The 16,047-nt window shown below is 43.7% G+C and overlaps 1 gene segment (V, D, J or C); it reads left to right on the top strand.

Moving 5' to 3' along the window:
* Positions 1-8,607: 8,607 nt before the first annotated feature.
* On the top strand, positions 8,608-9,147 carry LOC123230454. The segment is given in 2 exon segments: positions 8,608-8,688; positions 8,816-9,147. Coding segments are annotated over 2 exon segments (378 nt in total).
* The last annotated feature ends 6,900 nt before the right edge of the window (positions 9,148-16,047 follow it).

Raw genomic sequence — 16,047 nt, 5'->3', positions numbered from 1 at the left:
GCTGATGTCATTTATCCCCAGTCTATTCCATTGATCCTCCTCTCTATCTCTTAGCCAGTACCATATTGTTTTGATGACTGCTGCTTTATAGTATAGTTTAATATCTGGTACTGCTAGGCCCCCTTCCTTCACATTTTTTTCATTATTTCCTTTGATATTCTTGATCTTTTGTTATTCCAAATGAAATTTGTTATAGTTTTTTTTCTAATTCAGTAAAGAAGTTTTTTGGTAGCTTGATAGGTATGGCACTAAATAGGTAAATTAATTTGGGTAGAATTTTCATTTTTATTATGTTAGCTCGACCTACCCATGAGCAATCAATGACTTTCCAATTGTTTAGATCCAGTTTTATTTGTTTGGAAAGTATTTTGTAGTTGTTTTCATATAATTGCTGTGTTTGTTTTGGTAGGTATATTCCTAAGTATTTTATATTGTCTAGGGTGATTTTGAATGGTGTTTCTCTTTCTACTTCTTGCTGCTCTAGTGTGTTGTAAATGTATAGAAATGCTGATGATTTATGTGCATTTATTTTGTATCCTGCAACTTTGCTAAAGTTGTTGATTATTTCTACAAGCTTCTTAGTTGATTCTCTAGGATTTTTTAAGTAGACCATCATATCATCTGAAAAGAGTGATAGCTTAGTCTCCTCCTTGCCCACTTTGATACCTTCAATTTCTTTTTCTTCTCTAATTGCAACTGCTAGTGTTTCTAGTACAATGTTAAATAATAGAGGTGACAATGGGCATCCTTGTTTTACTCCTGATCTTATTGGGAAGGCTTCTAATTTATCCCCATTGCATATGATGTTTGTTGATGGTTTTAGGTATATACTGTTTATTATTTTTAGGAAAGGTCCTTCTATTCCTATACTTTTCAGTGTTTTCAATAGGAATGGATGCTGTATTTTGTCAAAGGCTTTTTCAGCATCTATTGAGATGATCATGTGATTTATGTGGATGGTTTTCCTAATGTTGAACCAACCTTGCATTCCTGGTATAAATCCCACCTGATCATGTTGGATGACCTTCTTAATTACTTGCTGGAGTCTCTTTGCTAGTATTCTATTTAAGATTTTTGCATCTATGTTCAATAGGGAGATTGGTCTGTAGTTTTCTTTCTCTGTTTTTGATCTCCCTGGCTTTGGAATCAGTACCATATTTGTGTCATAAAAGGAATTTGGTAGGACTCCTTCTTTGCTTATCATATCAAATAATTTGTATAGTATTGGGAGTAGTTGCTCTTTGAATGTCTGATAGATTTCACTTGTGAATCCATGAGGCTCTGGCGAATTTTTCTTAGGGGGTTCTTTGATGGCTTGTTCAATTTCTTTGTCTCATATGGGATTATTTAGGTATTCTATTTCTTCTGCTTTTGATCTAGGCAGTTTATATTTTTGTAAATATACATCCATATCTCCTAAATTGTTATATTTATTGCCATATAATTGAGCAAAATAGTTTTTAATGATTGCCTTAATTTCCTCTTTATTAGAGGTGGGGTCTCCCTTTTCATCTTTGATACTGTCAATTTGGTTTTCTTCTTTCCTTTTTTTTATTAGATCGACTAGTACTTTGTCTATTTTATCTGTTTTTTCAAAGTACCAGCTTCTAGTCTTATTTATTAATTCAATAGGTCTTTTACTTCTGATTTTATTAATTTCTCACTTGATTTTTAGTATTTCTAATTTAGTTTCCATCTGGGGATTTTTAATTTGCTAGCTTTCTAATTTTTTGAGTTGTATGCCCAATTCATTAATCTCTGCCCTCCTTAATTTGTTAATATATGCACTCAAGGATATAAATTTCCCCCTGAGTACAGCCATGGCCGCATCCCACAGAGTTTGGTAGGATGTCTCATCATTGTCATTTTCTTCGATGAAATTATTGATTGTTTCTATGATTCCTTCTTTGACAAATTGGTTTTGGAGAATCATATTATTTAATTTCCAATTAGTTTTTGATTTTCCTTTCCAGGTGCCCTTACTAATTATTATTTTTATTGCATTATGATCTGAGAAGGTTATATTTATTATTTCTGCTCTTTTCCATTTGTTTGCAATGATTCTATGCCCTATAACATGGTCAATCTTTGTGAATGTGCCATGTGCAGCTGAGAAGAAGGGGTATTCCTTTTTGTCCCTATTTATTTTTCTCCACATATCAATTAGATCTAATTTTTCTAGGACTTCATTCACCTCTCTTACCTCTTTCTTATTTATTTTTTGGTTTGATTTATCTAGATCTGAAAGAGGAATATTTAGATCTCCCACTAGTATGGTTTTACTATCTATATCCTTCTTGAGCCCTGCCAGTTTCTCCTTTATGAATTTGGATGCTATGCCACTTGGTGCATATACATTGAGCAGTGTTATTTCCTCATTGTTTATACTGCCTTTAGTCAGGATGTAATGACCTTCCCTGTCTTTTTTAATCGTATCTATTTTGACTTTGGCTTTGTCAGAAATCATAATAGCCACTCCTGCCTTCTTTTTCTCATTTGATGCACAAAATATTTTGCTCAAGCCCTGAACCTTAAACTTGTGTATGTCCACCCGTCTCATATGTGTTTCTTGTAGACAACATATGGTAGGATTTTGGTTTCTAATCCACTCTGCTATTTGGTTCCATTTTATGGGCAAGTTCATTCCATTCACATTCGGAGTTATAATCATCAGTTGTGCATTTGCTGACATTTTCGTTTCCTCCCCTATTCCTACCCTTTCTCCTTAAACTATTTCCTTTAAAACCAGTGGTTTGCTATTAAGACCCTATCCCTTATCCCCTCCCTTGACTAACTTCCCTTTTTACCCCCTCCTTTATTTCCCCCCCCTTTTTGTTTTTAATGGCCTTATGAATTCCCTCCCCCTTCTTCTCCCCTCCCTTTTTTTGACCTCCCCACTCCCCTGTTTCCCTTGATTTATCCCTTCTGACTTTCTCAGAAGGATCAGATAAGAGTTTTATGTCCCAATGGATAGTATAGCTACTCTTCCCTCTCTGGGTTGATTACACTGAGAGTAAGGTTTGATTATTACCTCTTAATGCTCTCTTCCTCTCCTTCTTATAATAGTATTTGTCCCCTCTCCCTCCCATGCCCTCTTTGTGTGTAATAGAATATCCTATTTTTCTTATTCACTCAAGTTTCTCTTGGTGTCCCCTGCTATTCACCCCCTCTTTCCCATCCCCCATGTCATCTTAGATTATTTAGTGTTCCACCCTCACCCTGTGAATTATTCTTCTGATGACTATAATAGTGAATACTATAATAGTGAATAGAGTCCTCTAAAGAGAATTATACATAACATTTCTCTACATAGGAATACAGATAATTAGATCTCACTGAGGCCCTTAAAAAGGCAAATTTAAAAATTATAAGTTTTCTTTCTTTCCCCTCTGTTTCTTATTTACCTTTTCAGGTTTCTCTCTATTTTTGTGGTGGATATCAAACTTTCCATTTAGCCCTGGTCTTTTCTGTGCAAATACTTGGAATTCTTCAATTTTGTTGAATGCCCATACTTTCCCCTGGAAATATATAGTCAATTCTGATGGGTAGTTGATCCATGGTTGCAGGCCCAGATCTCTTGCCTTTCTGAATATTGTATTCCAAGCCTTATGGTCTTTTAGCGTGGAGGCTGCTAGATCCTGTGTGATCCTGATTGGTGTTCCTTGATATTTGAATTGTCTCTTTCTGGCTTCTTGTAAGATTTTTTCTTTGGCTTGAAAGCTCTTGAATTTGGCAATTACATTTCTGCCTGTTTTCTTCTCTGTATCGAATGTAGTGGGTGTTCTATGAATCCTTTCAATGTCTATATTGCCCTCTTGTTGTAGGACTTCAGGGCAATTTTGCTGAATAATTTCTTTTAGTATGGAGTCCAGGTTTCTATTAATTTCTGGTTTTTCTGGAAGACCAATTATTCTCAAATTGTCTCTTCTAGACTTGTTTTCTTGGTCTGTCACTCTCTCATTGAGATATTTCATGTTTCCTTCTATTTTTTCAGTCTTTTGACTTTGTTTTATTTGTTCTTGTTGTCTTGAGAGATCATTAGCTTCTAATTACTCAATTCTAGACTTTAGGGAACTGGTTTTTGGCTCTAAACTTTTCATTTTCAGCTATGATCTTTTGGTTTTCTTTTTCAATCTGGTTCACTTTGCTTATCAGTTCATTTGATTTCTGAGCCTCACTTTCCAATTGCAAGATTCTACCTTTTAAACTGTTATTTTCTTGCCAGATCTCTATCATCTTCCTCAGAATCTCAGTTTTGAACTCTTCCATAGCTTGTGACCCGTTTTCCTTATTTGAGGAGGGTCTGGATGCTTGTTTGTTCTCCTCCTCTGTTTGCTCAGTTGTCTGGATTTTCTCTGTGTAAAAGTTGTCGAGTGTTAAAGACTTCTTTTTCTTGTTGTTTATCTTTCTCTTCTGAACTTCCTGAACTGGGTAGCCATCATTAGCCCAGCAGCTTCTCAGCTTTATCCTCGGGGTCTGTCCGTGGTCTTTGGCTCCTGAGGTCTGAGTTCTGTTTTTTTCCAAGGTCAATCCCCCTGGTCGACCCCCTTGCTTGATCCTCTGCCAGAGGTTCCTTTACAAGTCTCAGGGCGCTGCTTCCACAGTCGTATACCCGTCTACACTGGTTCCCCACTAAGGGTTTCAGAGCTTTAGCTTGTGGCTGTGTCTGCCTCCACCCACACCTAAGCCCGTGTCTGCGCTCTGTTCCCACGCTCAGATTTTGTGTGCGTTTTCTGGCTTTTTGGGGTCCCAAATCTTGCTGCTCTCAGGAACAGGCTGCCAATGACTCGATGGGTGCCCCAAACTTGCTCTATTTCTTTTTAACTGGTTTCGGCGATATAGTTGGTGTGTTTGGAGGGAGTGGGGGTGGGGTGGTTGCTCAGCCCGCGATTTAGTGAGAGCTGTTTCACCCCTTTATAGCATGGAAATGTCCCGATTCCACGTACCTTCCACACTACACCCTGTTGCGGGGTTCCTCCGTTCGTCTGGACTTGTTTTTATGTCCCGTTGAGGAGTTTTGTGTGTTTCAGTCAGGAGAGGTTAAGAGCTGCTTTTTACTCTGCCACCATCTTAACCCAGAACCTGGATCAAATTCTTTTGAAGGAAGCTCTTGTTCCCCAGTGCTCTTGGGTTTTTCTCTCCCTACATTCTGCTTCTCCTTTTAGCCTTTTCTTTTGGGGTTTTTCCTTTTCCTGAGAACCTCGCATTGTCTCTCCAAGGTGCTGTGCAAACCTGCGGTATATAATCCCACATATCACATCAGATATATGCCACATATATAGTATATTTCTATATATTTGTTAGAAAGCCTGCCTCATAATTTAAGCAGACTGCCTTGATGTGACAGGATCCCAAAGTGAGGATAGGGCTAACCACTGAAGGTAGCCATGTGACCCACAGTGGAGAGCCGAGAGTTAAAGAGTGGACAAACAAGCCCCCCCCCCCTGGGAAATCCTGTTTTGCACCTCATTGACCTCAGGGAGGACAGGTGAGCTCCACTGCCCTTTGGGCTCCAGTCATGTGAAGGAAGGTGGAGGAACAAGAGAGCTTCCCAGCCTCTAGAACAGGGACCTGAAGCTGCTGTGGGTCCTGGACCTTTTTGTGGGTCTGCTCAGGCCAAGGGCCCCTTTCCACAATGTGGATTATACAGGAATAAAATAAAACACACAGAAATGTAAAGGAAACAAGGAAAGTGAAACCCTGCTGACTCCAGGGTTGGAGCTCCTGCTCTAGTAGGATTGGATCCTGGGGATGGGGTAACAACACCCCCACCCCCACCCCAATCTCTGGGATCCACTGAAGCAACTTTGGAATTTCCCCAAAAAATGCTCTTCTCCCTGCATCAGGAGACTGGCCCAGGAAGCCCCATCCCTAGAGAATGAGCTGTCCAGCCATGGGAAGACTCCAAGAGACTGCTCTCTGTCCTGAGTGATGGAGGGACTTTGTCCCTGGCCCAAGAGCATGCTGAGATATTCAGGAATTTGTTGATTGTTGTCAGCCTCTGATCTGCTGTGTGGTTGCTGCTGTTCAACCATTTCAGTTAGGTCTGACTTTTTTTTTTATCCCATTTTGGGTTGTCCTGGTGAAGATACTGCAGTGTGTTGTCATTTTCTTCTTCCAGCTTGTTTGACAGATGAGGAAATTGAGGCCAGTAGGGTGAAGTGACTTGCCCAGGATCACATGGCTTCTAGGGTTCATATTTGAATTTAAGAAAATGAGTCTTCCTGAGTCCAAGGTTACTTCTCCATCCACTGTGCCACCTCCCTGCCCTTCCATATCTCTTATACCCTTCACCTCCTCTTCTTTCCTCTGACACTGCCTCCTCTCTAGTACAGGTACACATCATCTCACACCTGCTGTTGGGTCTGTCTGTCACAAGTTCCTCCTCAATCACACCCATCCTCCAAACAGCTTCCAAAGGAATCTCTTCCTGTAGCACAAGTTCGACCTTGTCATTAAACTCCTATAATTCCCAATCACCTTCAGAAGACAAGATGAAAGGCTATGTTTGGCATTTAAAACCCTTCTGAAGTTGGCCCCCTCCTCCCTCTCCATTTGTCTCAGACCTCCCTCCCTGACATGTCCTCTTTCACCCAGTGATGCTGGCCTCCTGGCTGTGTTCCACAGAAGGCTCCCCACTGTTTTGAGCATTTTCTCTTGTGTCCCCCATGCATGGAATGATCTCCCTCCTTGCCCCACTCCTGACTTCCCTGATACCCTTCAAGGTTCAGCCAAAATCCCACGTTCTGTGAGAAAGCTTTCCCAATCTTCCTGAAATTAATGCCAATGCTCTGAGATTATCTCAATTTACCCTGTCTAGAGCTGGTTTGTATCCAGGGGTTTGTATGTTGATTCCCCTATTAGAACATGACCTCCTTGAGGACAGGGGCTTGCTTTTCTGAAGAAAAGAGGGAAGGAAGGAAGGAAGCAAGGAAGAAAGGAAGGAAGGAAGGAAGGAAGGAAGGAAGGAAGGAAGGAAGGGAAGAAGGAAGGAACAAAGGAACAAAGGAAGGAAGGAGGAAAAATTTCTTAAGCACTTACTCTGGGTAAGGCACTCTGCCAAGTGCTGAGAATACAAATAGAAAAGGAAGACATTTCCTGACATCGGTGAGCTCCCAATTCTAATGGGGAAGATAGCAGGTCAAAATAGAACTCGTCATCATTAGGTCTCACCAGTTAAAGCTGTCTTGGGAAGGCTAAGGGAGGGGATGAGTAATGAGCTCCTCAGAATCTGTTTATGATGCTGTTGGACCCAGCTCAGGAGGATGTAAGATGTGAGTGAACCCAGGAACCTTGGATCACTTCATGGTGTTTGATGTTGGCCTGATCTGACAGCCTGACATCATCAATAAACTTAGCTTCTCACCCCTGAGTCAGTGTCTTGCCTTAATTTTAATCATTAGAGCAGGCAGGCAGGCACACCAAGGGAGGTGTTTGGTCTAAACCTTCTAGTCATGAACTAAATAGACTGATGACAGCAGCAGGAGACACTCATGATCATAAAACAAGAAAAAAAAAACTAAAACACTTCAATAAGAACCATCTCTGAAATGATCCCTTAAAGCTTACAAAGCTCTTTACAAATATCTCCTTCACCCTCACAGATGTTATAAATATGCTCATTTGACAGATGATGAGACTGAGGCAGGGAGAGGTTCAGTGACTTTCCTGGGAGACACATTTAGGAAAGGCCTGAGGGAGGATTTGAACTCTGCTTTCCCTGCCTGCAGGGCCAGGGCTCTCTCTGCTGCCACCCAGCTCTGCCTTCTGGGGGAGAACCAGGCTCAGCTCTTACCCACTCTGGCCAGAGCAGTGAGGAGTGTCCTGAGCCCAGTCCCCACACCAGGCTCTGTTGGTCTCTGCCCTGCAGCCTCCCCAGGCACCACCTTGCAGCATCCTTGGCTGCTCTCTGGTCCTCAGAAAGTCCTTGTCCGCCCCCTGCCGGAATCAGGGAGAAGCGCAGCTCTCAGCCCTGTCAGGCTGGCTCTGGGGAGGCTCCATCCTGGATGCTGAACCTGAGCCAAGGGAGGGCAGGATGTGTAGCTTCAGAACCCAGGTGGGGATCCCTGTGTTCTGCTGCATGTGGGGAGGGGGAGGCTAAGCCCAGGGAAGGGGACTCAGGATGAGGGCTGCTCCGGGAGCCCAAAGCTCTAGGACTAGGCAGGGCTCTGCCTTTAGGAGGACCAGAGCAGCCAGCAGGGACCTTCCTGTGCCTGGGGGGCCCCTGAGGTTCTCCTCCAACCATGTGGTAAAGGAGGCTCCTGGAGGCAGCAGGGGGTGCTGTGGTGCTGGTCCTAGGCAGGCGAGGGGCTTGAGGAGCTGCTGATGTTGGGGGGCGGGGAGATGAACCCAGCTGGCTGAGACTGAGGCTGCTCTGAGCCCTGAGAACCCTCCTCTGGGACCTCCCAGCTGGGCTAGGCTGAGATGCCCCAAGACTCCCCTTCCCCGAGTGAGGCCCTTGGAGCCAGAGATAGGATACAGGGTGGGTTAAAAAGGCCAGGCTCAGGGCAGATTTGCATCTGGCCCCCACAGCCCTCCCAGGCACCATCACAGGGTTTCAAGGAGAGGATAAAAGGGAGTAGGCAAAGCCCAGGCTAGCTGTGAGCTCTTTGGGGAGCTGAGCTCTGGGGACCCTCTTCACCATGGCCTGGCCTTTCGTCTTTGTGTCACTGCTCACCTTCTGCTCAGGTCAGGGCTGGCCTGAGAACCCCCCTTAGCTTCCTCCCCCATCCCTACCTTTGTCTCTTATGAGGATCTCAAAGCACCTTATAGCTTTCTCTTTTTCAGGGTCATTGATGAGTTTCTCTGTTTGCAGGCTCCCTCTCCCAGCTGGTGCTGACTCAGCCTCCCTCTGTCTCTGCATCCCTGGGGAGCACAGCCAGACTCACCTGTACTGTGAGCAGTGAGCATAGTGGTTATGCTGCTTATTGGTACCAGCAGAGCCCAGGAAAGGCCCCTCAGTACCTCATGTGGGTTGACAATGATGGAAGTATAGGCAGGGCTGATGGGATCCCTGAGCGCTTCTCTGGCTCCAGCTCTGGGAACAATCGATTCCTGTCCATCAGCAACGTCCAGGCTGAGGATGAAGCCGATTATTACTGTGAGAATGATTATAGCATTGGTGGTGTTTATGCTCATCCACAGTGATGCATTCAGTGAGGAAGTGGGACAAAAACCTCCCCTGCCAGCCCAGGTGCAGCTTCATGCCTGGCCCCAGGCTGGCACATGCCCTCCCCTGGCAGTGGTACCTGTTGGCTCTTTCTCTGTCTCTGTCTCTCCCTGTCTTGCTTTCTCATTCAGCACAGGAAGTTCCATGATATTCCTAAAGTCACATGTTCTTCTGACCCTGGGTAGCTCAGTGGATTGAGAGTCAGGCCTAGAGACGGGAGGTCCTGGGTTCAAATCTGGCCTCAGACACTTCCCAGCTGTGTGACCCTGGGCAAGTCACTTGACCCCCATTGCCCACCCTTACTTACCACTCTTCCACCTGGGAGCCAATACACAGAAGTTAAGGGTTTAAAAAAAATAAAGGGAAACAAGAAAATCCCTGTGGATGTTGCCTAAATGAGCAGTCAGTGTGTGTGTGTGTGTATGTGTGTGTGTGTGTGTGTGTGTGTGTGTGTATGTGTGTGTGTGAGCTGACTAGTTGGCTAACCCTCCCTTTCAGATAGAGAGCCAGGGGCTGCCCTCTGTGCCTGAGTAGGGTGAAGGCAAAGGAAATTGCCAAGGTATGAACCAGGGTAGGGAACACCACATGAAGGAAGATTGTCATTTGCTTAGGATGTTTGCCTAAGCTAATCTTCCTCGAGGTCACTCTCTGATCAAACCAGGGCTGGAGGGAAACCAGTGTCGGCCCACCCAGGGTTTTACTTAACCTGGGCCTGAAGAAAGATTTCCCTCCCAATAAATCGTTCACTCTTTAAGCCTCTTCTCTCCTCTTCTCAATTTACCTGAATGCATTTGGATTTAAGTTGATGAGACGTTTAGAAAGGATTAATGAGGAGATGTTGGGAAAGAGGGAAATAGGGATCCCTGACAGCAATGCTTGTCCAAGCAGTTCAGCACTATCAGGCCTTGGATGGGATGGACACTGAGGTTTACCTGGCTCTTCCCTCTAAATGTGAAACTGTTTCTGTTTCCCTAAGCTAAATTCTAAAAGAAATGACAGTTTTAGGTTGGCAGGCACAAGAGAGAGATCAGTCCTCTGGTTGTCCCAGCTCCTGTTTGGGTAAAATCCCTTAAGATGCTGCCTGCTGTTCTTTTCACCCAGATGCCCCTCAGTTCAACCAGCAAGATGGTTCAGGGCTGATCAGAAAAAAGGATTCTTTGAATAGTTGAGGACAGGCCAATGGCTGAGTGGATATCTTGTCCTTTGAAAGTCTCCCAGGGAGCTTCCTCTCTCTTTTGAGTCACAGACAAGACTCCCAGGGCTGTTAGCAAATCCCAACTGCCCTCTCTGTCTGCATTCTGATGACCTTCAGCCTCTTCCACAGCTCTCCTGCTTGCATGGCTTCTTCTGTGTGACTTCCATCCCTTCATTTGTCCCCTTTCATGCTTATGATCTTACCAAGATTATATGTCGTGAATCTTAATACTTACTGTGGACCTTACTCTATGCTATTCTCTAATGTACCCCCCCAAAACAAAAAAAAAACATCCTTCCCTACACTATGCTATGCTAAATCTCTACCTAACTATATGTAAACTAAGACATTTTCCAAGAAAGTTATGGGTTAGTGTGGGAAGCCAATAAGAGAAACAGTCTCAAATAGATAAAAATCTGAGACTCTTCTTTTGACTCCTTTTCTGATCCACACCTTTCGTTATTGGAAAGCTTTAAGTTCTTAGGAAACCAGCAGACAAGAGGTTAACATTCTTCCCCTTTGTTCAGAAACGCAGCTGCTTGGCAGGCCAAGGCCAAAACCTTACTTTAGGAGGGGCATTTTGCCCCTGAGAAAAGTATTCTCAGACTTAGCTTGCTGATAATCACTTACCTGAAGGTCCAGCCTGGTTCTTATCTTCACCTTGAAGTTTCTGAGGTTTCCCTGTGTTGTCTAAACTTATTGCAATGTCTTTGAAGCTGTAAAATTCCCTCTGTGTGGGCGACAGGGAGTTTGAATGTTCATATATAATAAACTTGTGACTCGATGGCACTTTGGAGAAGCAGCTATGAGTTAACAGTCAAGATTCTCTCCCCTGTCCTGTTACTTTCTTATCAACTAAGCTGTCCTTATCAGAGATGATAAATAGATATCAACATTTGATGCCTGATCACAGGGACATTGGAAAGCTGTATACAGGTAAAGATTTGCCTCCCTCCCCCCCCCAGACAACTCCCAAATTACAACACTTAAGTTTCTACCCAAAAAAGGACAAGAAATCCAGAGTTTTCAGAAAGACACTAGAAGTAAAGAATAGATTAACAGGATGGGGCACAGTGAGTCAAAGGAAAGAAATCTTTTTTATTGATATAACTAAGCACACTCTCAGGAAATGGAGAGTAAAAATAAGTAAAGAACAGCTCACTAAGTTTCTTGTTCTTATTCAAAATTGTAGCCCCTGGATTCCCCTAGAATTCTGGCAAAAATTTGGTAATGATTTGAAAAATTATTATACTGAGCATGGATCAGAACAAATGCCAGTAAAAATTTCATTGGCTACTGAAAAAAACAACTTTGTTATCTGGTCAGAATGCAGAGAATGAAATCTTTAAGGTTTCAGTGTTAGAATCAGAGGAGAAAAAGTCGCTCATAGTAAATCAAACCAGAACTTTAAAATTTCGAAAGAAAAAGTCACTAGCAGCAGACTTTCCCTCACCTAAAAACCTCTCTTCAAAAGAGGAAAGAGAAATAAAAGCAGAGGAGCCTCTGCCGCTTGAAGCTCCAGCTCCACAGCCACAGCCCCTGAACATAGGGTTTAAAGGAGCATAACAAAATAATCAGAAGGAAGGAGACATGTCATTCTGTTTCCCAGTTATTTTTTGAGCATAGGAATAGGATGATGATAAAGAAGTAGCTCCCACATGGGAACCTCTTCCCTACAAAGTGTTAAAAATTAAGACAGTTTGTGCTTCACATGGTCCTGTGTCTCTAAATGGTTAGGTATTTGGGGTTTACAAAAAATGATTACAGAAAGTAAAAGGCAAATGTTGCAACACACAAGTATGCAAAGAATCAGTAATCCTACAATAAATCTTATGGTCCTGACTATTCTAGACCAAAACAACAATTCTATACCTGAGCTAATCACTATGCCAAAAATAATTCAACTATAAAACTTCCATGAACACAAATTTCAGCTGATGCTGTCACAAAGAACTTCCTTAAAGAAAAAGTGTTCTAATGCAGTTTAAATTCTATTACTAAGAAACTTAATTACCTGTGCATTCACTAAACTAACTGTTAACCTTAATGGTAACCTGTTACACTATATTATGCCAATTTTCCTCAGCTCCCTGATTCATGGTCTATATACATTATCTACAAGCTTTACTACAATATTCACAACTATCTAGATACAAATGCCAAACCTATGTTGCACATATTTATAATATGTACAGAGAGGTATGTACAAAATATACACACAATTATGCAATTCCCTAATTTCTGATGTTAATCAAATTGAAAACTTATTTTTTCTATATGATTAAGACCTTAAGCACCTAGCTATTTACTTACACATTTTGCTTTATTGTAATCATAGACTCTCTTTTATCTACATGAGGTCAAAAAAATGAATCAGTTTGTGAATAGTGTATGTGTCTTTCTTTTTGGACTTCCACTTTTCTGTTTGCCTGATGGTTCTCTTCAGTTCTTGCAAGCTATGTATATGTTGGATGTCCCTAATATGTTAAATTATTGTGTGTTTTTCTGCTAACACCACAATTTATCTTATATAAGTTCCAGTTTTTGTCTGTCCACTTCTTATATACAATAATTACAAAGTTTGGAGAGATTTCACGTTTTCTGTTATCTGTCCCAAATTTTCCCATCTGTGCTTGCTGCTTTTGTTCTTTCTTACCTTTTCCTCTGGGCTGCTATTCCTTTTCTTTCTGCATCCTTTCATCCCTTTCTTGAGTATTTTTTGCCTGTTGGCTATCATCTTCTCAGTTGTCTATGCTTGAATGATGGGATCTTCCTTTTCCTCTGGAACTAAATCATTTTGATGTAAAGATAATGTTTCTGATTGAGTTTCATTCTCAGCACTATCCTTGTCATCTTTAGTTTCACTTTGATTCTCTTTACTGGTGTAAGGTTTCTCGAGTTTAGTGTGCAAACAGTGGATCCAAGCATTTTTCTCTGCTACTTTGATTGAACTTGGAGTAGTTAATAGAACATTGAACACACCTACCCACTTAGTTTCTGTAGCTGTTTTTCTATTGAAATTTCTCACTTAGACTTTGTTTCCTGGTTTGATACTGTGCAAAGCAAAATCCAGCGGTGTCGTTTGTTGGATAACACTCATTTCATGCTGCTCTTTTTTCCTGGTTTGCAAGGCTTGTTTGTATTTTGCTAGCTGACAATCCCTTCCTAACATAGACATGTAAATACATTTTGCCTTCCCAAATACCATGACTGTAAAACAGTTTGAATGGAGAGAAATGCAAAACCCCACTCAGATGGGTTTGAAGATGAAACAGAACTAGAGGTAGGATATCCAACACTCTATCTACTGAGGCTGCAGAATGCCATGATGGTCTGACTTCTGAGGATGGCCAATGATCTGCTCTCCCACCACTTTGGCACCATCCCTTCATATAGGTCCTCTCCTCTCTTCCCAAGTAGGTCTCTGTCTCTTGCTCTCTTCTTCTCATTCTCTATTCTCTCTCTGAGCATCCTTTGCACCTCACCAGCCCTGAGACAGTCATTCATTGTCTTCTGGTGTTGAGGAGGAGTCCCCTGAGAGTGTCAGACACTTGGTACCTGCAGCCAATGAGGACCTTTATGCCACCTCCCACATTCTCTGAATGGTCTTTATTTTCCCTCTTGGTTTTAGGGGTTTCTCTGAGTGTTGGACTCCTGTAATTTCTACTTGTAATGGCTCAGGATTCCCTTCTGCTCTGTCTCCCCTCAGTAACGTTTCTAATGAATGAATGAACACAATTTGTTTCTATAAAATTATATTAATTGAGATAATACAGAAAACTGAGACATTACAAAATTTTTTCTCACAGTATATAGGGACTCAGTCTCCCCTCTACAACCCAATGTGTTGGAAAGAATGTCCTTCAACTAGAACCACTTGGGACCTTATGTCCATCCCCCATTAGATTCTTTACAAATCAGGTCTGGCCCAGGCTCAGTCCTTTCCACAAGAATCCCTGGCCTGGCTCTCTGGGCTCCTTTCTTGCTGCTAGTCTGGCTTTCAATCTGGCCTGGCCTCTTCTGCTCGATACCTCGGGAGCTCATCATTCCTACCTTTTGAATCTCATCAGCAGTAACTCACCACGATGGCCTTCATGTAACACATGATAAAAGAACCACAAAGGACAGAACAGATTTACTCCTTCCCAGGCCATTTGCTGACCTCACACAGGGAAGCCTGTGTCCTCCCTCCATCCTGAGGCTCCCAGCACCTACCTCCTTACTCACATCCAGGGAGGAAGGACTCTCTTTGGCTGAGGATACCTGGGGATTGGTTTCCAGGCTCTGGCTCCTCAGCCAATCAAAAGTTTCTCTACTTTCCCATCTGTCAAGGGAGGGAACAACTGACAAAACATGGGCCCAGGCTCCATCTGGGAGCAGGAAGGAACCGTTTCCCTCCCTCTGGTCCAAGGTAAGGGAGGTGGGGATCTGGGATGGCTTCACTAGGGCCCAATAAGCATGTTCTCCCTCGCCTCCTGCATTTATCCTGTAGGAGGAGCTTTCGGTCAAGGCAATTGTCAACTGATATGATATATTTAGTCTTTAGGAGGAAGGAGACCCCAAATGGGAGGGAAGAAGGACAAGAAACCTGAGACTGATGGCCCCACACTCAGCTGAGAGGCTGCCTAAAACCACCTAATAAATGCCCAGTGAGGGGCTCCACGAGCATCTGCTAGGGAAGCATAGTAAGCCCTTATAAGCCCAAAGTACCAGGAGATGGTGGACCCTCCTGGATGGCCCCAGGGAGGCAGGGAGTTCTGGGCTGTGATCCTGCTGCTCCTAAGGCCATGTACAATGCCTGGGACATAGCAGAGGATCAAATAGATGCTTCATTGGTTCATTGATTGGCTGAACATCAGAGACCCTGTGACCTCTGAGAGGACTTGTGGGGAAGGAGTCAAGAAGGCCTGGAAGCTCAGCCTACCTTGGCCTGGGGAGCTCCATGAAGATGGGAGACAGTAAGGACTGGCTTGAATCAAAGAGCAGAATTTCCTGTAGGCACAGGAGCACCACCAGGCTGGGATGGAGGACCAACAGCGACTTGACTCTGGGAAGGCTCTATGCCATGGGGAAGGAGAACCTTTACCCAGTGAAAGTCCATGATGTCTAGCCCTGGAAGCCAGGCCTGGATCAGTGCGTCCTAGCAGAGTGTGGTGAGTGCAAGAGCCCAGGCCAGGGAAGGGGCTGCTCTGGGTGCCTCAGGCTGTGGCTCAAGGGAGATTCCACCTTTGGGTAGGATGAACAGAAGAGTCAGCAGGGACCTTCCTCTGCCTGGGGGCCCCTGAAGTCTGCCTCCTTGTGGGCTGTATGTGGGTCCTGTAGCCAGCAGAGGATACTGTGGTGCTAGTCCTGGGCAGGCAGTGAGGGCCTGGAAGTGTCAGTGGATGAGCCCAGCTGGCTGTGGCTGTGGCTGCTTTGAGTCCTGTGATCACTGCTGGGTGACTTCTCAGGTAGGCTGGGCCAAGTTACCCCAAAGACTCCTCCTCCATGAAGGGCTGCCCCCCTGGGCCCTGGGATGCAGGCATGGTCTAGAGGAGGCTGGACAAGGCCCAGATTTGCATCAATCCCCACCTGCCCTGAAGCCACCATCACAGGGTACCCAGGAGAGGATAAGAGGGAGCTGAGAGTGGCCAGGCTCAGCTGTGAGCTCTTTGGGGAGCTGAGCTCTTGGGGTTCTCTCACC

Source organism: Gracilinanus agilis, chromosome 1 (genome assembly GCF_016433145.1).
Source record: "Gracilinanus agilis isolate LMUSP501 chromosome 1, AgileGrace, whole genome shotgun sequence".
Classification (NCBI taxonomy): Eukaryota; Metazoa; Chordata; class Mammalia; order Didelphimorphia; family Didelphidae; genus Gracilinanus; species Gracilinanus agilis.
Note: the sequence above shows the minus strand (reverse complement) of the source record. Positions and strands in the feature narration are given on the sequence as shown.